At 42.3% G+C, this 21,280-nt stretch overlaps 1 protein-coding gene across 5 annotated transcripts in view; it reads left to right on the top strand.

Moving 5' to 3' along the window:
• Positions 1–18,110, top strand: part of DLG3 (discs large MAGUK scaffold protein 3) — a 95,172-nt gene extending 77,062 nt beyond the window's left edge. For 3 of the 5 annotated variants that reach the window (XM_045296979.1, XM_045296978.1, XM_004716686.2), the window contains 10 exons: positions 4,147–4,323; positions 4,556–4,631; positions 5,447–5,546; positions 9,245–9,286; positions 11,578–11,628; positions 12,542–12,643; positions 13,236–13,408; positions 14,019–14,128; positions 14,648–14,739; positions 15,848–18,110. In XM_045296979.1, coding sequence (XP_045152914.1) covers positions 4,147–4,323; positions 4,556–4,631; positions 5,447–5,546; positions 9,245–9,286; positions 11,578–11,628; positions 12,542–12,643; positions 13,236–13,408; positions 14,019–14,128; positions 14,648–14,739; positions 15,848–15,954 — 1,030 coding nt within the window. In that variant the 3' untranslated portion in view covers positions 15,955–18,110. Of the gene's footprint in view, positions 1–4,146; positions 4,324–4,555; positions 4,632–5,446; positions 5,547–7,447; positions 7,494–9,244; positions 9,287–11,577; positions 11,629–12,541; positions 12,644–13,235; positions 13,409–14,018; positions 14,129–14,647; positions 14,740–15,847 lie in introns of all 5 variants that reach the window. The other 2 variants (XM_045296980.1, XM_004716685.3) reach the window with 2 other exon arrangements.
• The last annotated feature ends 3,170 nt before the right edge of the window (positions 18,111–21,280 follow it).

Raw genomic sequence — 21,280 nt, 5'->3', positions numbered from 1 at the left:
AATTTACAAACCATATAATTCAATAGTTCAATCATACTAAGAAGAGTAGTATAATCATCCACACAGTCCATTTTAGAATGTTTCCTTCTTTCTTGTATTCATAGTTATTAGCTCCCCATCCTCCTCCGTCTCAGTCCCCTCCCCCCAGCCATGCCCAAGGAACCATTAATCCAGTGACTGTCTCTATAGATTTACCTATCTTGGATTTCTTATACACAAAAAAAAATTTTTAAAGAAAAGAAAACAACAACAAAAATAAGAACCCTAACAACAATAACAAAGTAAAACAGAAAATCCTCAATTGAAAAGAAAGCAGAAATATTAAAAACTATGACAAATTTTAAATGGGTAAAAGGGAGATAAAATGATAAGGTGTTAAATTTTAACCTAACTGCATCTGAAATAATCCAGTTTTCAATGCACTCTGCTTGGTATCAGGGCTATTCACATCCCTGGTCTATGGTCAGAGGGCACTCACCGGAGGCTTAATCCATGTGTATTTCTCCCTCAAAGTTTTTTTCTTTTAAACTTGAAACAACTTTAAAATGGGTTAAAGATGAAACTGTGTAGGTTTTTTAAAATGGTGACAAGTACATAGGTTATGAATGTATAGAGTTTATCTGGTAAATCTTCATCATAATTATGGGGTTGTTGTTTTTTTACGAAAGTATACAGATACAGAATGGGACATTCCTGATTCCTTTGGTCTAAATAGTTTTGTTGAGTCTGATGTCACTTTGCACATCTGGTGTTCTTATCTCTTATGGCAAATTCCTAATTTCCTTGTGTGTTCAAGGGACACATTTCTTGAAGTCCTTGACTTTGACTTAGACCACATTAAATTTTTGTGAGATGTAAGAGCCCTGGTCTGAGAGCTGCCCACCATGAAACCCTTGACTAGATCTTTTTCATCTCAGGACCTAGTTTTCATTATCTGCAAAAGAGTTTTCTAGTTCTTAGTCAAACAATTTCAGCAGCAAAAGAGACAAAATAGAGGAAAACAAATCAGAATCATGACAAAGGAAGGCAGGGTTAAAGTATAACCTGGTAGAGAAGACCTAGGAAAGACCCAGTCCTGCTTGACCTGGAAAGAAGTTTCCAGACTATCTAAAGAATTTCCTTTATTAGATAAGCAGTTAGGTGAGGTGACCTTTAGAACTCCTTTGTTCTGAAATGTTCTGCAAGGCTCTTTACCCACTTAGAGTTCAAATGCAAAGTCAACTTTTGTTACTTCAGTTTTTAGAGTCCTAATTAAAAATAATATGATCTATTCCCACACCTGGTAACGTAAGATCTCTTATGGCACAGTCATTGAGTGTTCAGCTGCTAACTGAAAAGTAAACTGTTCAAACTCACTGCTTTGCAGGAGAAAGGACTGGTGATCTGTTCTTAAAAGGTTATAGCCTGGAAACCTATAGGGCAATTTTACTGGGTTCTATAGGGCTACTATAAGTGGGAGTTGACTTGATGGCACAGAGCATCTGGGTAAGTTTACTAAATGCATTCGCCCATTGTCTTTTATTTCATAGTGTATCATCAGTTGGAATTATGGTTCTGAATTTCAAGTTCAAATATTATACTTGTCTTTAACAAAATCCTAGCTGAAAAAGGTTATTTCCATTCTGTTATTCAGTATTCGTCATTAATTCTTCATTTCTATGTTCATCAAACAAAATTCAAAAAAAGTTGGGTACGACATTTTGCTGGGCAGTTGAATTTATACAATTTACCTTTTTTTTTGGTTGCTTTATTTGCCAAAGGGTTTAAAGCCAAATATATACCCCATCTAAAGGAATTAACTCAAGCCAGGTCCTTTATATATCTTATTTCCCATTTTCTTTGTAACTCACTGGCTTTTCCCCCCCATTTAATTGTGAAAGTAACATATATTCATGGTTAAAAAACAATCATAACCATTCCCAATTCGCAGCAGTAACTACTGTCATTCTTGTTGACTTTGAACTGCCTGTCCTTAGCTTGTAGTGTTGTAGTTCCCTTCAAGTTGAGCTGTAACTCCTGGCGACCTCACTTGTGCGGAGGAGAACCACTCCGAAGGGTTTCGAGACTGTGACCTTTCAGAAGCAGATTTAACTTAATGTATATACTTGAGTATAAGCCGACCCAAATATCAGCTGAGGCACGTAATTTTTTAATAAATCATTTTATTGGGGGCTTGTACAACTCTTATCACAATCCATCCATCCAGACATTGTTTCAAGCACATTTGTACATTTGTTGCCATCATCATTCCCAAAACATTTGCTTTCTGCTTGAGCCCTTGGTATCAGCTCCTCATTTTCCCCCTCCCTCCCCTCTCCCCTCTCCCTCATGAACCATTGATAATGTGTGAATTATACTTATTTTGTCATATTTTACACTGTCCAACATCTCCCTTCAACCACTTTTCTGCTGTCCATTTCCCAGGGAGGAGGTTATATGTGGATCCTTGTAATCAGTTCCCCCTCTCCACCCCACCCTCACTCCACCCTCCCAGTATCACCACCCTCACCACTGGTCCTGATGGGATCATCTGTCCTGGATTCCCTGTGTTTCCAGTTCCTATCTGTACCAGTGTCCATCCTCTGGTCTAGCCAGATTTGTAAGGTAGAATTGGAATCATGATAGTGGTGGGGGAGGAAGCATTTAGGAACTAGAGGAAAGTTGTATGTTTCATCATTGCTACCCTGCACCCTGACTGGCTCATCTCCTCCCCACGATCCTTCTGTAAGGGGAGGTCCAGTTGCCAACAGATGGGTCTTGGGTCCCCAATCTGTACTCCCCCTCATTCACAGTGATTTGATTTTTTGTTCTTTGATGCCTGACACCTGATCCCTTCAACACCTTGTGATCACACAGGCTGGTGTGCTTTTTCCATGTGGGCTTTGTTGCTTCTCAACTAGATGGCCACTTGTTTACCTTCAAGCCTTTAAGACCCCAGATGCTATATCTTTTGATAGCCGAGCACCATCAGCTTTCTTCACTGTATTTGCTTATGCACCCACTTTGTCTTCAGCAATCGTGTCGGGAAGGTGAGCATCATGCAATGCCAGTTTAATAGAACAAAGCAAAGTATTCTTGTATTGAGGGAGTACTTGAGTGGAGGCCCAATGTCCATCTGCTACATTAACACTAAACCTATAAATACATGCACATAGATCTATTTCCCCATTCTCACATATAAATATATTTAAATATGTACATGCCTTTATTTCAGGCACCTAATTTTACCGCAAAAACTGTATTAAAAATGTGCAGGAAAAACTTGGCTTATGCATGAGTATATACAGTATGTACAAATGTGCTTGACACAATGGATGTAAGTATGGATTATAATAAGAGCTATAAGAACCCCTAATAAAATAATTTTTTGGAAAAAAACACAGACTTCTCATTGAAATCACCCATTGGTGATAACTACACATACAAGATTCCTTGAGGTATGTATATTTTTAAAAATGTATACAGATAAACTTGTTCCCTGAGCAGGGAGGGAACTCAGGTGGTCAAGCATTGGCTTCACCTGAGCCAGAATCAAAATATATCCTGAGGGAATAAGCTTAGAAAACATTGGTTTAAATATGCCTCCAAATTCACCTTCACCCTATCCCCTCCTTATTTGCATTGTGTATATGTGGTCATGATAGTTCTACCGTATATCTCTAGAATCTCTGGTGACCACTGAATCAGGTCTATTCAAGACCTTCCAAAATTTGCCTCAGGCCTTTACTTCCAACCTCATTTTCTATGCCTGCTGCTGACAGCCTGGACGATATAGCTTCCACCACACTTAACGTAAGATGTGGGTGAGGGAGAAGTTGATCATGTATGCTCTACTTTGGATATCTGCTTTATGCCCAGAAGGGAGGGAGGAGATGGGACTCAGCAGATCTCCCTATGTCCCTTTGTTGAGAGACCGGAGTGTTTTTGTTTTTGGAAATGCCCTGGTGGTTGGAGGGGGGTGGGATTTTTACAACTTTGTAACTGAAAGGAGGATACAATCTTCTAAAACATCCTTTTGGCTGCTGTTAGGCTGTTGTGTCTGGTACTAACTGGACTGGCTTTTCTCTCCCACCTTCAGATTCTGAGGGCGGGTTTCTTGGCATTTAGGGTTGGGGCAATCACTTCATTTTTCACCCTATGTTTCAGGGCCCTGTTTGATTATGACCGGACTCGGGACAGCTGCCTGCCAAGCCAGGGGCTCAGCTTTTCTTATGGAGACATTCTACATGTCATTAACGCTTCTGATGATGAGTGGTGGCAGGCAAGACTGGTGACCCCACATGGAGAAAGTGAGCAAATAGGTGTGATCCCCAGTAAGAAGAGGTGAGTTGTTATGATTATAAGAGAGACCCTCCCTGGCCCCCCCTACTTCTGGGTAGTTTACTTTCTTTGTTTCATATCAAACTATGAGTTTCTTAAGAGCAAGGACATGTGCCTTGGTAGAGAGTTGGTGTTCAGGCCATAGTTTTGGCAAAATTAATCAAAAAGCGTTACTGTGCCCATCACAGCCCACTGCTGAGACCAATAACAGGACTTCTTTCTGACTCCACAACAGGGTGGAAAAGAAAGAAAGAGCTCGATTGAAAACGGTGAAGTTCCATGCCAGGACGGGGATGATTGAGTCTAACAGGGTAAGTGAGAATAGTCAATATGTGAAGAGGGATAAGAACCATGCCGCTCTGGCTGATGTATACCAATATTGGGGAGCAAATACAGCTCCTTTACAAGGGGCTGGCTCTGTCCTATCCGAATACTGTCTGCTTTTCAGAAAGCAGAGTGGGAGTACTTTAAAGTCCATAGCTAGTCTGTATTCCTTCCACGTGGGTAGCCAGCCAGCTCTTGAAGGTATCTTGGAGTTGGACTGTTTGGAAGACTGACTTGCTTGGGTTAAATGCAACTGCTTGTGAGTGTCTGGTTGCAGACACCTGTTGGAGCTATGGGGACCTTGGTTGTAACCTGGCCTGATCATGTGGCCAGGAAGGCCAGCCCCAGAGCTCCAACCTACTTTCAGAACAAGTGAGGCATGAGGTTTCTCTCCATTCACCCCTTTTCTTCTATAAGCTTTGCAGGCCAAAGGACTTCTGGAGCAGTAGAGGGAAGATACACATGAAGTAGATGACTCTGTGTATGCCAGTGGCACCTTAGGGCATATGTCCAGGAGGCTACAGTGACTTTTGTTCTTTAGGAAGTACCAGTGAGTGCTGTGAGTCTGAATTAGGTAGCAACCTCTACATCCCTACAACATTTTTCTGTAAACATAATTTTCCTCTTGCATCAACATCCATTTAATCTCATAGCCTCCATTTGTGAGCGATGGTCTTTTATTTAGCTCACCATTGTCTCCATTTTAGTTTTCTTGCATGCTTTAAAATCCATTGTTCTGTTTTGTTTTGTTTTGTTTTGTTTTCTCCTGTCCTTCCCCCTCCATCTTCATGTTCTTTCACAGTCGATCAAAACGAAACGTAAAAAGAGTTTCCGCCTCTCTCGAAAGTTTCCATTTTACAAGAGCAAAGAAAACATGGCCCAGGAGAGCAGCATACAGGAACGTAAGTAGTTGCAGAGTACAGAGAACAGACCATCCACCGCCCTGTCCTCTCTTCCTCATTTGCACCTTCCCTTATGAGAAGACTGGCAAAGTGTGTGTGTGCGTGTGTGCATGTGTGTGTCCACGTGTCCATGCGTGTGTACCTGTTTGCACAAAGTCAGGGTAGAAATTGGTTTGCCTGGGGAGATCTTGGGTCTCATCTCTCTGGATCCTCACTCAAAATGAATGTTGGAGCCTCCAAGGTAGAACTGGTTCCGGGGCCAGCCCACCAGGAAGTCCCTGATACTGGGATTGGAGGGGCCAGACTGAGTGCTCCTCTTATGGTGATGAACAGTTTTCAGATGATCATATTTCAAAAAATGGTTTTGCAAGAGAACAATAGCTAAGGACTCAGTGTTGCTCTCCTGGCTTCTTCCTCTTGTGTTTTCTTTCCCTTAATTTCACTCATCTGTGTCAAGAGAAGAGCCTTTTTTCCCCTGGACGCCTAAAGTTGGGGATACTTCTTAAATTACTTGCATGTGGATGAGCGCACATGATATTTGCACAATTTTTAACAAACTTACTCTCGTCCTTGAGTGATTGAAAAGCCCTTTTCCCCCCCAAAATAAAATCTTTCCCACTTACATGAATTGACATGGAAAAGGGCTTGTGAAAGTGTCCACATAGAGATTGATGGAGAAGCCCAAAACACAGTTGGTGGAAAAGAGCATTACTATTGAGCTTAAACTATAAGAACCAATTTAATGCTGACAAATCTTACTCTACCACATGCCTCCGAAATTAACTGCTGTGACCTTAACTTGAAATATCAGATTGGACTTGTGAAATAATTTTTTGTTTTATTGTGAATTGTGAACATCTCTCATTTACCAATGAGTCTTCTGTCTTACCAGGAAGGGTCTTGGGGTGCTGTGCTGCTGGGACTGGCAGGAGACTGACAAATTCTGATAGGAAATGTACTTTCTGTGTAGGCCAGCTGGTACATTATCATGGTATAAGTAGGCTGTTGCTGTTTGGGGGGGTATCTGGTAGATAGAAGGATGCCCTTAGCCAGATGGAATTCTGAGTCTCCAATTAAATTCTAGTGAACTCAGTAAGGAGCAACAGATGAGGTTAGTTCTGATCACAAGCAGTAAGAGACAGTCTGAGGTTACTGAGGTGATGCCACCACAGTTCCCCAGATGAGTCAAAAACAAAAACAAAAAACCCTCCCAGCCTAGCAAGGGGTTTGCTACGCAGAGGACCAGCTGGGGTGTAGGGGTGGGGTGTGTGTGTGTGTGCTTGTTCTCCAGAAGCTGAACTGACCTCTCACCTCCTGAGGACTACACAACTCAGTCTGCTTTGAAGGCCACACCCTAGGTTGCATGAAGCTTTCAAGGGGTAAAAATGAGTCGGTATTGGGTGAGAGTCCCTTGGGATGGTAATAATTGTCTTGACTACCTATCACACGCAGATGTTTGTTCTTTCATGAATGCACAGGGGAAAATGATGATTTCTAGGGCAAAGGAGAGGTCTAGGGTCTACATGGCTAAATTTGGTCAAAGCAGGTGATTTGAACCTTGGATTGTCACTGAACTATCCTGTAGGCATATAGGCTATATATTGCCACAGGAAGGCGGTCCACTGTAAGGCCCTCTGGCAAATTGAGCCCCATAATGCCTAGCTATCTTGTCTCATCTGGGATGTTATTTCTGTAGCAAAGTTCTTAACCTCACTGTAGTTGTAGGTCTTCATAGTATTTCATACTTCTGTCACTAATGCTCACCTGGCTCTGTATTCTTCCTTCCCGTGTCTTTCCCCCCCCCCTCTATTTCCTCTCTTTTCCCCAATTCTTTTCTTCCCTCCCTCCCTCCATCCCTCCCCCATTCCCTCCCTTTCTGTCTTTACTGTCTGTGAAATCAGGACTTCCCTGGGTTAAGTGACGATTATTATGGAGCAAAGAATCTGAGTAAGTCAAAGTTACACACAATTAACTGTATTTCTGTCATGAATGGAAGTACTTGGGGGTGGGGGCTTAGGTGGGAAGGGGAAGGGTGAGGGGAGGGGAGTGTTTGCGAAAACTTTCAATATCACAGATGGAGAAAGTGCATGTGGTTCTGGAAGGCAGTTGCGCTCACCACTACACCACCAAGACGGCACCGCATGTGTTTCTGATGTCACACTTTTCTTCTGGAATCTTGGCACCCAAATAAATAGATTCACTCATGTGTGTGCTTTCTGTTTGTACCCTTAAATGTTAGGGAGCTATCATGTTGCCTCACTGTAGAAGTTAGGTGGGTAAGAAGTGCTACTCTAGGGGTGACCAATCTTGTAATCTCTAGACTGTCAACTGGTGTGCCAACTGGTTGGGATGCTTATTCTGGTGACACTGCACTCAATGGTTAGGTTCAGGAATGGCGGCAGCTACCATCTCTCTGAGGACAATCTGCATCTGGGATTGTCGAGCAGATTCAGGGACCTGAGCAAACAGCCACAAGCCAGCTTTCCACATAACATCTCTAAAGAATTGAGCTGAGAACAGCCTCCACATTTGCAGATCATATCACTGTAGTGCCTTATCGTGGACAAACTCTTAATGACCTCTCTCTTCTGGAAAAGAATTCTAGAATAGAGAATGAAGGGACATAGATGACAAGGTCTTTGTGTCCTTGCTGTGTGCAGAGATGCACAGAAAAAGAAGCCATATTAGGTGGGTTCTTTCAGCTTATATGCTCCTTCAATGAATAATAAAGGTATGAAAGTAAAGGAGTTTGCTCGGATCATAACCCTGGAGATAGTAATATCTAACAGCTTACCCCAGTCCTTCCTGTGCTGGGGGACCACAGCATATCACAATCTAGGACATATTATTGTCTTGGCTGAAACAAGCATTGCCTCTCTCCATAATACATATGTCCATGTCTCATCTTCATAAACCTGTCTTCATGTGAGGGGAGGGGGGCTTTGGCCACACTGTGCCCTATGGTGCCTAAGTGCCAGCTCTTCTACTTGTACTTTCTCCACCCACACTCAGATATGGACACATGCCCATGGTCTCAAACAAAGAGGGCAGTCCTCTCAGTATTCTTGTGTCTCTGTTGTCTGTGTTCTGACTTGTCTGTTTTATGGTGGATGGATGAGCGTCCCTTCAATCCACCTCCAACCCCCAAAGTCTCCCTGCCTGCCTTAGTAGTGGTAAGAGTACTATTGACCACCACCAAATGTCCAAAGCATTATTCCTTGATGGCTGCTCAGGCCATCGATTGCTCAGTTCTGAAGCTTTATAGGATCTGTCCTTCAGGCGTTCTCTCTGGGCCAGAAATTCTAAGGATATCCTGGTCTCTGAACTTCTTTATACTCCTGTTACTATCTTTCCTTTTCTTATTGTTAATCTTGGGAGGTGAATTTTGAGATAGAATTTGAAAACCATCCAAGCCAGTTCTTTTGATTCGGGTGTTGGCTGAAGAAAGCAAAGCTCGTAATATATAGGGAGAAACTTGGCAGGCTGAGAGGTTCTCGGGGATAAGTATGAAGTGGCCAAAGGCTCGAGATTGGAGCTGTCTGTGCCTCCAAGTTGGTAGCCTGGATGTGGCATACCTCTTGTTGCCTGATTTGGTTGGCAGTTCAGTACTTCTTGCCTAGAGCATTTGAGTTGTGTGATTCATGTGACATCGTCAGTGGTGTGTTCTGAATCAGAGTCTCTTTTTTGTTGGCTTGCAGAGGGAGTGACATCCAACACCAGTGACAGCGAAAGCAGTTCCAGTAAGTGTGTGTCATTCTCCACCCTCTTGTATAGCTCCACCGTTTATTCCAGCCATTATCATTTCAACACCGCACAGCTGCCATTTCTGTTTAGAGGCCAATGCTTCTTTTTAGCCATGTACACTTTGAGATCCTGGAAATGCAGTGACGGGTTCCTTCTTCTTATGGGATAAGGTTGGCTTTGAGGATTAAAAGAGAGTTCCATCCAGGGCTTGACTTAAAAGCATACCTGAGGCCTGGAAAGGTTGAGCTGCCAGTGAACAAATTACTACCATGGGTACTGTGGGGCACAGGTGCTGCCACTGTTACATATTTGTTCCGAGACTGGTATGAAAGAGTAGCTTTTGTTGGATATTATCCTGAATTTGCCTTTCGAGGGCTAGGTTAATAAGGCTTGGAGTCCCTGGGTGACACCATCAGTTAAGCACTTGACTGGTTAACCCCATCCAGGGCTTATCTTGGAATACAGGCCTGGCAGCATCGGCAGGGCCACCATCTTGAAACGCCCATGGACCAGTTCTTTACTGTACACATGGGGTCATCATGAGCTGGCAACAACTCAGCGGCCCCTGAAAACAACAACTATATCTTTGTCTTTTAACTGAGTTAAAGGATCGGAGAATTGCCAAATTTTCCTTTGGGGATCCCATGACCAGAACAATAAAGCTACAATTTAAAACCCTGTGGACAGTGGGAGTAGTGGCTTCTCTCTTAGTGGTACCATGGAATTTTTCCCAGCTTAAAACTCGGGGAAGTCCTCTGGAAAACATTTCATGACTTGATGCAGCTATCACTGCCTTGCCTAGTACCACTGGCAAGCACTTTGGGATCGCCAGGCACTCAGCATCAAGTAGGTTAGCCACTATTTTCCGAAAAGCACATCATGGCTGGACCAAATGGAGTACTACCGTGAACAGAGAGCAGGCGTTGCACCGCTCTCATAAGGGCACTGGAGACCTTAGCCCACTGATAGGCCACTTTCTGGATGCCTCTTCCACTATAGGTAGCTCCTTTAAAGGGTAAAGTTGGGATATTGCTTTGGAAACTTGCATGAATACTCTGACTTCCTTACCTGCAGATGAAGAGATCAGATGTCTTGACCAGTTGAAACTTACTTTCGATTCTTAACCAAAACAAGAGGTCAAATAAATACAGCTGACTGCTCCTTAAAATAATGGTTCCTGATTCTACACTAGCTTTTCAAACCTGTTAATTATTGGCCATTGGCCATTTTCCTTGCTTTGCGTTAAAGAGTTCACCTAAGGATAAAGAAAATGATATCTTTGTGAGCTCAAAGAAACGTTCTATTTGCAAAGAAAATAAATATACAATAAAAGACAAGAGAATGATAAACAATATTAAGCCCATATGGCAAGTTGTCCAAAAAAGCAATAAAAATTCAGAATAGGTAGAGTGGTCTTCTGGGAAGATTTAAAATGAAGTCTGTTCTTACATGATAAATAAGATACGTATTAAAGTAAATGATTACAAGTAGGAGTGACAGGAACAGACTTGACAAAGGCATTATTGTGACCGTGAATTTATCTGTAACTTTAGATGATAATTAGGGATGCCAATAAATAGATTAGGGTCACATTATGAAACATGTAAGACATTTTAGCTCAGATAGAGAAGCAGAAATTCCAGGTTAGGCTAAGATGTCAAATAAAAACTCATTTTTATGGCAGTGAAATGCAACGAGGGTTAAAGGAATACTCCACAGAGAAAGACAGAAAGCCGTATATTCTTGTAGCTGTATTCCAGATTAGAACATCAACCCTAGTGTGAACTGAAGGGACTGCATATGGGTAAGAATCAGTATGACTATACGTAATTTCAAAAGGATATGTGTTATAAATAGTTACCATTAGGGTCTAATTCTAGAAAAGATTTTGTGTCATTAGCCAAGGTGATCTAATGTACTGATACTATTAAAAATTGATTTTTTATTAATGCTACCTGTTTAAGAAGTATGTTATAAAGAAAATAGCATATAAGAGCAAAAAAAAGAATAGTTTGTGAGAAACTGAGGATTCGTTTTTGGTGGAGACTCTCTGGTTTCTGGGCCATGTCCCTTGGCTCAGCTCTATTTTGCTGAGAGAACTACTGGCCCCTGCTCCAGATGCAGTACTTTCTCACCAAAGGGAGAGCAAAAAGGACCATGGGGCAGTTGTCAGTGGCATTTGACAAGACTACGTTCTGGCAGAGGGGAGTGTGGGTGAGCTAAGGAGATGAGGACCCAAAAGAGACAGATCATAAAGTACTAATATGTCTCCCTTTTTTTGTTGCAGAAGGGCAAGAGGATTCTATTTTGTCCTATGAGCCAGTGACCCGGCAAGAAAGTAAGCCCCCTTCTGAAAGTCTTGCCTTCATGCTAGTCTTCTAGTCATGGACTCAACACAGTGGTTGGCTGTGACAGCAGAGAGAAGACCCTGGGAGAATAGGAAGGCATGACTTACTGCACATCTAGTCCTTGGGTTCCTTCTCCTACATCCCAGTATTTTAGGAAGGGCTCTGCACATTTGTTTGCTCCAGGTATACTTTCCAAAGGACAGGCTATATCTACTAGGAAGACAAGTCTAATCATGGGCATAGCTACTGCTAAAAGAAAGGTCCTGATCCTTCACATCAGTCTGTTCTTTTTCACCTCAGCTACTGATGTAAATCCAGAGATATACTCTGAAGTTTTTAAGACAGTGTCTTAGTTTCCTAATGCTACCATAATAAAACCACCACAAATGGATGGCTTTAAAGAATAGACATTTATTGTCTCATGGTTTTGGAGGCCAGAGCACCCAAGACATTCCTTGACACGCCTTGGCTTCTTGTAGAAGTCTCTCAAGTAGTCTCTTCTCCCCCTCTATGAGGGTCTTGGTGTCCTATTCCCCTTTGTAAGAAACTTCTGGGAAGTGCTTAGAACCCAACATACTCTGTCATGTCCTCATTAACATAATAAAAGAAATCCTGATTTCAAAACAGGCCCACATTCGCAGGTATAGAATTACGACTTCACCAATCTTGCCCAGACTGGGAGATGTTCCAGATTTCAGACTTGACTCAGATAGGATGTTCTCAAAAGCTGTCTAAGACCTGTCTACCACCCTTAAATTCTAGTTAAAAATCAGAGCATGACCGAGATGACGATTCCATCTGAGCTGTGATTCCAGGGCCTGGGTTTTCTAGGCAGACATTTGAAATAGAGCAGCCGACTGTTGAGGAGCCTTTGTTCATTGTTTCAGTGTTCTTCCTCTCCAGTTCACTACGCAAGGCCTGTGATCATCCTGGGCCCAATGAAGGACCGAGTCAATGATGACCTGATCTCTGAATTTCCACATAAATTTGGATCCTGTGTGCCACGTAAGTGCCCAGGATGACATGGGAATGCGGCATTGATGTGTTGGGAAATTGTTGCTTTGAGGCTTCATGGAAGGGGCCTGGGATCAGATTGTAGGGCTATCTAGGAAAAGGGGCACATTTAACAACTTGGAAGGAGTTAGGCAGTAAGAGATTCCCGCAAAGCTGGCCGTGGTTGGGAGGACTAAGGCATCAGGCTTGGTTGCTTATTCCTTTGGAGAGGCATATGTGTGGGTATGATTGGAAAAGTGTACAACCTTAACCAAAGTGATGTTGGTATGACTGGATCAATAGTTCGTTAGGTTCTTGTAATTCCATACCACATTTGGCACCTTTTGCCAGGCTTTGGTTAAGGAAATCTCCTTTTTCTTATCCAGTTTAAGCTAAAGCAAAGAGCCCTTTTATGTGTAGGACCCAGAGGTTGAAAAAGAAGTAGGCAAAGCAAACTTTTCCTTAGCTTCTTTTTCTCCCCACTCATCTGAAAAAAGATCAGAGTGGCCATGCCGCCCAGGTCACAGAGGAACAAATCAGCTTTTTTTTTTTTACTTGGTCTGCATTCTCCTTGGGCTGCACAGTGTTTCCTTTCTTCCTTCAGATACTACCCGACCTCGGCGTGATAATGAGGTAGATGGACAAGATTATCACTTTGTAGTGTCCCGAGAACAAATGGAGAAGGATATTCAGGACAACAAGTTCATTGAGGCAGGGCAATTCAATGATAACCTCTATGGGACCAGCATCCAGTCAGTGCGGGCGGTTGCAGAGAGAGTAAGTAGACTGGAATTTTATGGGTCAAGTAAACCTCAAAGGGGAGAGAGAAATGCTCAATTGGAGTCCCACTTGAATCCTCATTTTTTAACTACAGGACTAAGTGGTACTGGTGACAAAAGCCAAGCCAGCCCCTTGGTGAATGTTCACTTCTTTCATGTAGTTCACCCTAGAATTTTGTCCATCAAGGAATAGAGAACTTCGGCAAATGTGGCCTTTCTGACTTGTGGGAGCAGTATGTGGGGTCTGGGCACCTCAGGGGTCAGATCTTCTAGGCCAGCAGTTCTCAACCTTCCTAATTCCGCGACCCTTTAATACAGTTCCTCATATTGCAGTGATACTCGCCCCCCCCCCCACACCAACCATAAAATTATTTTCGTTGCTGCTTCATAACTGTAATTTTGTTACTGTTATGAATTGGGCAACCCGTGTGAAATGGTCGTTCGACCCCCAAAGGAATCGCGACCCACAGGTTGAGAACTGCTGTTCTGGGCAATTGGGTGGCCCTGGACTCCACCTCTGGTAGATGTTTGGAATGCCATGGTGGATATTTGCTTGGGGATGAGTGGACAGGGATTGGGTGGGGCTGATTTAGTCTCTGCTTTTTCAGGGCAAGCACTGTATCTTAGATGTTTCTGGCAATGCTATCAAGAGACTGCAGCAAGCACAACTTTACCCCATTGCCATTTTCATCAAGCCCAAGTCCATCGAAGCCCTTATGTAAGTGTTTCCTGAGGCTTAGAAATGCTCTGCTAGGATGGGAACCTGAAAAGGAAATGGAGAATAAAATGACATGTGGGTGGGACGGGACCCACTTGGAACTCTCAGGAAGTCTTCAACCCAGCTTTGATCACTGGGTGCTCCTTCTGTTTGGTGTGCCAATACATTCATTCTCACTTGGGGTTTGGAGTCAGGAAGGAGTTGAGCCATGGGCCACTGCTACTTTGACAGAGAAAGTAACCAGATTTTCTTTTTTTTTTTTTTAAGTATATGCTTTTATTTTTTTTAAACATTTTACTAGAGGCTCATACAACTCTGATCACAATCCATACACACATCAATTGTGTAAAGCGCATTTGTACATCATTCTCAAAACATTTTCTCTCCACTTAAACCCCCGACATTAGGTCCTCATTTTTCCCCTCCCTCCCCACTCAGGAGACTTGATTTATCTTTTATCTTAATATCAACAAAAAATCTAGTTTGGGGCTACTTTTCATCTGTGTCACTCTTTGGCAGGGAAATGAATCGACGACAGACATATGAACAAGCAAATAAAATGTATGACAAAGCCATGAAACTGGAACAAGAATTTGGAGAATACTTCACAGGTGAGGATCTCTGCTTCCCAGTTGGCGGGGATGGGTAACACGGCAATAGCTAGACATATTTCTAGAAATATTTCAAAGAGGTTTAAGTACCTTGTACAATGTTTTGGATCCTTTTGAGGTTTGGAATGGAAACCATTACAAATGATTCAAGTTCTCTCCGTCTAGCCATAGCATTATAGCCATTGTATAGTATTGTGAGTGGTTGAGGTTGTGAGTGCTTTAGATTACTTTGTTTCCTCCCTCCCAGTCTCTCCTGTCAGACTCCTCCAATCCAGCGTTTGCCTTGCATGTTTTAGGTGCTGAATAAGCATTTGTTGATGATGATAATTCCTTGGTGTAGTGTTCAAATTGTCAGCAAGCCTGTGTGTACATGAGTGTGGTTACATTGTCACCTGCTTTAGAAGTTTAGCTCTAAAAACTCGGGAAGGCTTCCTTACCTTTTAAAGTACAGTGACATATACACCTATCATATGCAGGTTGGTGCTGAGTACATTTTAATGGGTGATGCTGCTAGGTTAGCGAGGAAGGAATTCATAAATATACTCTTGTACGTTCGTTGAGTCTTTGGAGCTCACTTTACTGATAGCATCTGTATCTTGTCTCCTTTGCTAACCTCTGCTATAGAGCAGATGTGAGGAAAATGTGAGCACTGCTATTGTTTTGTCAGAAATTGTGGCTTTCAGCTCTGCCTCTGTATAATTAGGATGCTCCAAATCATTTAGCCACATTGCTTTACTGCTAACCTTGTGGCCAAGAGCAACATGTACTGCAAGGTCTGGCATGTAATGGGTGTCAATAATTTTTTTAAAAATAAGCATGCTCTCCTATTGATTGCTAGTTAGTCTCACTGTCTCTCAGTGAATCAACTTCTAGTCCTAGCCTTGGACCACCTAGTCAGCTAGTACTCTACTTGGAGCACCTGGTGAGTTTTCCTTACTGCCCTAAACTAAGCAGACAGCCAGCAAATCAAACCAAACCCACCCTTCTGTGAGTGTGTTCGTTGTGCCTGTGGGATGAGTGTAGGATTGTTGGAAAAGGCAGAATTGCTGGGTTGGGTGGGGGGTTGCTGTGGACCACAGTAATAATTTTGTTTTCCTCTTCACTTTAGCCATTGTACAGGGTGACTCACTGGAAGAGATTTATAACAAAATCAAACAAATCATTGAGGACCAGTCTGGGCACTACATTTGGGTCCCATCCCCTGAAAAACTCTGAAGAATCCCTTCCAACCATTCTCTTGTGAACAGAAGAAATCAAGTCCCTCTTCCCTTCTTCCTCTTCATTCCTGTCCCCATGGGGAGAACAAATGACTACTGTTCTTGTCCCCTTTTTAGATATGTCAAAAAATTGAGTTTTCTAGTCCTGTTTTTGTTTTGTTTTTTTGTTGTTTTTTTAGCTTCTTTTTTTGTGGGGGGGGGGGTGATGCCATCTCACTCATCATGTGACTGTACCCATTCCTGCATGGACCTTTCCCAAGCACTAGCACAGGTGCAAACCCATCCGAATCATTGTTTTCTTAAAAATCAAGCGGAAGCAAAGAGAAGAGAGGAGGACTGATGGAAAGACAGACTCTGGACAGCTACATGGATTGTGAAATGAGCTACATGCACAACATGACAGATGCTCCTGGGGAATTTCTACATTTCTGTATTGCTGTCTTGCAGCTCTGAACAGTATAACATAATGGCAACCGAAAGTATTTTGTATGTGTATACATACACACACATATATATGTATATATATATGTAATTTATATAAATATATAGAAATTATTATATATATATTATACACTCATATAATATATATATATTCACACACATTTGGGCTAGTAAATTTATGGAGACTTCATCAATGGTACTATGTTATTAGAGAAATGTTCTAGTTTTCATATTCCAATCAGATGGCATCTTATATCTCAGCTGGTTGGGAAGAGATTGAAAATGGTAGTGCTGTACTAAGGGCACTTGCATTTGGTTATTCTCTTGGGAAGTAAGATTCCAACTAGGAGAGGGGTCAGCTTGAGGTCTGAGGGTTAGAGCTTTTGCCTGGGGCAAAGAGGGCCAGAGCCTTGACTTAAAGCTGCTGCTGCCCTTGAGCTGCAGTCAGTCCTGTCTGGAAAGAGAGAGAATGGCTAATGATGCTCCATATTAAATTGCCTATTGTTTTATGCTACCTGATATGTCTGCATGAGAAGTTTCCTTTTTGTTCATTTTTAAGCTGCTGTTAAACCAAAATCATGTTGTGCTACTGTGTCAGCCTTTTCATTATTCCACATTTTGCTTTGACTATTTAAGTGAATGCATAGACTCCAATTTGACAATGTTCTAAAGGCTTATAATGTTAAAGGAGCCAGGCCTTGTGATAGTCGGTGACTCAGGCTCGGCCTTCTAATCACCAGATGAGAAAATATAGACTGGTAAGGAGTGAGAGGAGGAGGATTTCAATGCCGTCCCTTTGCATACTTGCCAAGGATTTGAGGTTCCTTTATGGGACCCACTGACAGGGAAAGGGAGTCGCTTTCTTTCCAGTTCTGTACTGAGACAATAGAACAATCACTAGGCTTGGCCAGCCATGCAAATAGTAGTTTGATTTGGGCTTTTTTTTTTTTTTTGCAGCTGCTTCATATGCCCTACCCCAGCCCCCTCACCAAATTCTGGTAGCTTACTGTTTCTTCAAGAACCAAGTAGACATTAACGCTGTAAATTTGAGCTGTAGCGCTAAGATCCACTTAGGGGTGAGATGTGAAACATTGTTGCTTTTTTCCTAGAGTGACAGCAGTGATTGTGGTTGGGGAGTTTTTCTCTGGCCATAGCAAGTGTGGTTCAGGCCCTACCCTACATTCTATGCTCCTTTGAAGCCAATGTGCCTCCCTCCCCTCCATGCTGGAGGGATGACACAGGGGAGAAGAAAATAGAGACGCTTGGCCCTAGGGTTGAGGCCATTGTTTCCTGGCCCACTGTGTTATGATCAGTACACACAGTTCCATGTGGAAGACGCACACTTCAAACACTACCAACCAAATTGGGGAAATATGTGTAACAGTTATCCTACCAGCATATTGAGGCTAACTCTACAGTGTGGGGCCCAGAAGAGGGTAAAGAAAGGGCAGCAGCTTTACCTGGGCAGTACACTGGGTTGAAGGCAATGAAGAATAAAGTGTGATGGCTGATGATGAATCTGGTAAGGTGGGGATGAGTGAAGATTGTTGATGTCTATCATGTTAACTGAGTGATATGTTCTGAATGATGCTCAACCATCTTCCCCTTCCAGGGAAGAAAAGCAAAGATTAAAAGTAAGCATGACACTAGTTGGTTGACCAGTGTTCCTTCCAAGGAGACATATATTTTTTAATAAACAATAGTTGCAATGAACTGCGGCTCAGAGACCTTCTTGAAGTAGTGGAGAAGGGAAGGTGGGTGTACAGAAATGGGAAAAAGTCTCAACCAAGTCTTTGAGACCAAAAGGCTCTACTTAGTTCTAATCAACTGACTGAGTCAGGAGGTGGTCTGGATGGTTCCAGACATCTGTTGTGGTAACAAGTCACTTGTGAAAGCTATAAAGTCTACCACTATAGCTCCTGGGTGAGTCCACAGCCTTGGTGGTGAGGTGGTGACATTTTCCCAAGATGTGCACAAGAATGGGATACACATACTTTAGTGAAGTCATGTGTTTAAAGGGGGTTGGGAGGGAGCAGTTAGCAGAAAAATTTAAGTGATAAAATTGGTAAGAGGAAACTGGCCTAGCATCTTCTAGCTTCCAAATAGTCTTCAAAGCAATGAGAGCTCAGGGGAAAACGAAGGTGGTATAGGTTCAGAGTAGACCCCAATTGGCAGAGTTGGGTGGTAATCATTTCATGTTATCCCATGAAAAGTGCACAAGTGCTTAGAGAAGGTATTTATGAAACAGCTGATGTCACTGCAGCTTATGTTGAGAAACCTGAGGTAATACTGATAATTAAGGTCAAGAACCATAATCAAATGAACGAACAACCTTAATGTGTGGTGGAGGAATGCTAAACAGCAGCAGCATTACATGTTTGTAATGCTTTACAGTTGCAACCTGCTTTCATTCTATAGTCTGTCATTTGATAGAAGGTAGCACCCACCCACCCCCTCCCCGAAAGTAACCAGTCCTTGAGGAGAAAGAAGTGTATTAAATGTTTAAGAATTCACAGGATGATATTCATGACTAAATAAAATACTTGTTCAAACACAATGGCCAATTTTTCTTAAGTTGAACATACTTCTGGAAATTAGTTAATGAAAACAAAGCAAAGTTCAACCAATGTTGAAGAGTTCAAAGATGAAGTTAATACTGATGCAGATGACATGCAGAGCAGGGAATCCACTTGTTAGGTCCCATTGAGTCTGATCTGACCTGTAGCGACCCTAGGCACAATGGCCCCGTGTCATCCCTACAATTATTCCTATGCCTGAACCCATTATTGCAGCCAAGGTATCAATCCATCTTGAGAACCTTCCTCTTTTGAGCTGCCAAGCGTGATGCCCTTCTCCAGGGACTGGTCTCTCCTGACAATGTGTCCAAAGTTTATAAGACAAAGTCTTGCCATTCTTGCCTCTAAGGAGCACTCTGGTCATATATTTTTCAAGACAGATCTGTTTGTCATTTTAGCAGTCCATGGTACTTTCAGTATTCACTGGCACCACAATTCAAAATGCATCGATTCTTCTTTGACCTTCCTTATTCATTGTCCATCATCTCCATGCATATGAGGCCATGGCCTGGATAAAGCGCACCTTAGTCCTCAAAGTAACATCCTTGCTTGCCAGAAATTTACAAAGAGGTCTTGTGCAGCAGATTACTTAATGCAACACTTTTTTTTTTTTATTTCTTGACTGGCGTCCATGAGCATTGATTGTAGATTCAAAAAAAACCCAACACAATCCTTGACAACTTCAACCTTTACTTCATCATGATGTTACCTATTGGTCCAGTTGTGAAGATTTTTGTCTTCTATACATTGAGTCATAAGCCATAGTGTAGCCTGCAATTCTTGGTCATCAGTGCTTCAAGTCCTCACTCAGCAAGCAAGGTTGTGTCATCTGCATATCTCAGATTGTTGATAAGCCTTCCTCCAATCCTGATGTCACATGCTTCTTCATATAAGTGAACTTCTCTGATTACAGGTCGAACAAGTATGGTGAGAGGACACAACCCTGACACACATCTTTCCTGATTTTAAACCATGAAATATTCTCTTGTTCTGCTCACAAAACTGCTTCTCGATCCATGTGTAAAATTCTTCATGAGTACAATGAAGTGTTCTGGAATTCCCATTCTTTTCAAAGTTATCAATAGTTTATTATGGTCCACACAGGCCTTTGCACAGTCAATATAACACAAGTAAACACCTTTCTGGTATTCTCTGCTTTGAGAATTTCTGATATCAGAAATTATATCCCTTGCTCCACGTGCTCTTCTGAATCTCGCCTGAACTTCTGGCGGTTCCCTGTCAATGCATTGTTGCAACTGTTGTTAGATGATCTTCAGCAAAATTTAATTTGCATGTGATATCAATAATATTCTATAGCATGAGCAGTATGTTGAGTCGCTTTTCCTGGAATGGACACAAATGTGGACCTCTTCCATTTGGTCAAATAGCTGCCTTCCAAATTTCCTGGCATAGATGAGTGAGTGATCCATCAGCTTGTTGAAACATTTCTTTTTATTATTAAGCATTTATTGGTTGGCTCTTATAAATCTTATGACAATCCATTATTCAATTGTATTAAGCACACGTGTACATAGGTTGCCATCAACATTTCCAAAATATTTTCTTTCTACTTGTATCCCTTGGTATCAGCTCCTCTTCTTTCCCCTCCCGCCCCCACCCTCTCACCCTCGTGAATCCTTGATAAATTATTATTTCATGTCTTACACTGTCCGTTGTCTCCCTTCACCCACATTTCTGTTATTAGTTCTCCTGGGGGGAGTCTATACATCCAACCTTGTGATGGGGTCCTCCTTTCTCCCCCTTCCCCACCCACACTCCATTATCCCCCTACCTTCATGATATTGCTACTCTCACTACTGTTCCTAAGGGGGCTTATCTGTCCTGAATTCCATGTGTTGAGAGCTCTTATCTGTACCAATGTGTGTTCTCCAGTCTAGCCAGATTTGTAAGGTAGAACTGGGTGATGACAGTGGGCGGGGGCAGAAAACATTCAGGAACTAGAGTAATGATGTGTGTTTAGTTGGTGCTATACTACACCCTGGCTGAATTGTCCCTGTAACCCTTCTGTGGGGGGTGTCCAGTTGTCTTCAGATGGGCTTTGGGTCTCCACTCCAACCCCCCTCTTTCACATCGATATAATTGTTGGTTTTGGATCTTTTGATACCTGATCCTGCCGACACCTCATGATCACACAGGCTAGTACGCTTTCATAAGGGCTTATTTTCTTCCTTGCTAGATGGCTGCTTGTTTAAATTCAAGCCTTTAAGGCCCCAAATGCTATATCTTTTGATAGCTGGGCACCATCCACTTTCTTCTTTTAAAAAAAAAATATTTTATTGGGGGCTT

Source organism: Echinops telfairi, unplaced genomic scaffold, assembly GCF_000313985.2.
Source record: "Echinops telfairi isolate 266 unplaced genomic scaffold, ASM31398v2 ScPeMD7_7415;HRSCAF=8453, whole genome shotgun sequence".
Lineage (NCBI taxonomy): Eukaryota > Metazoa > Chordata > Mammalia > Afrosoricida > Tenrecidae > Echinops > Echinops telfairi.
The sequence above is the reverse complement of the archived record's forward strand: the minus strand, read 5'-3'. Positions and strand labels throughout refer to the sequence as shown.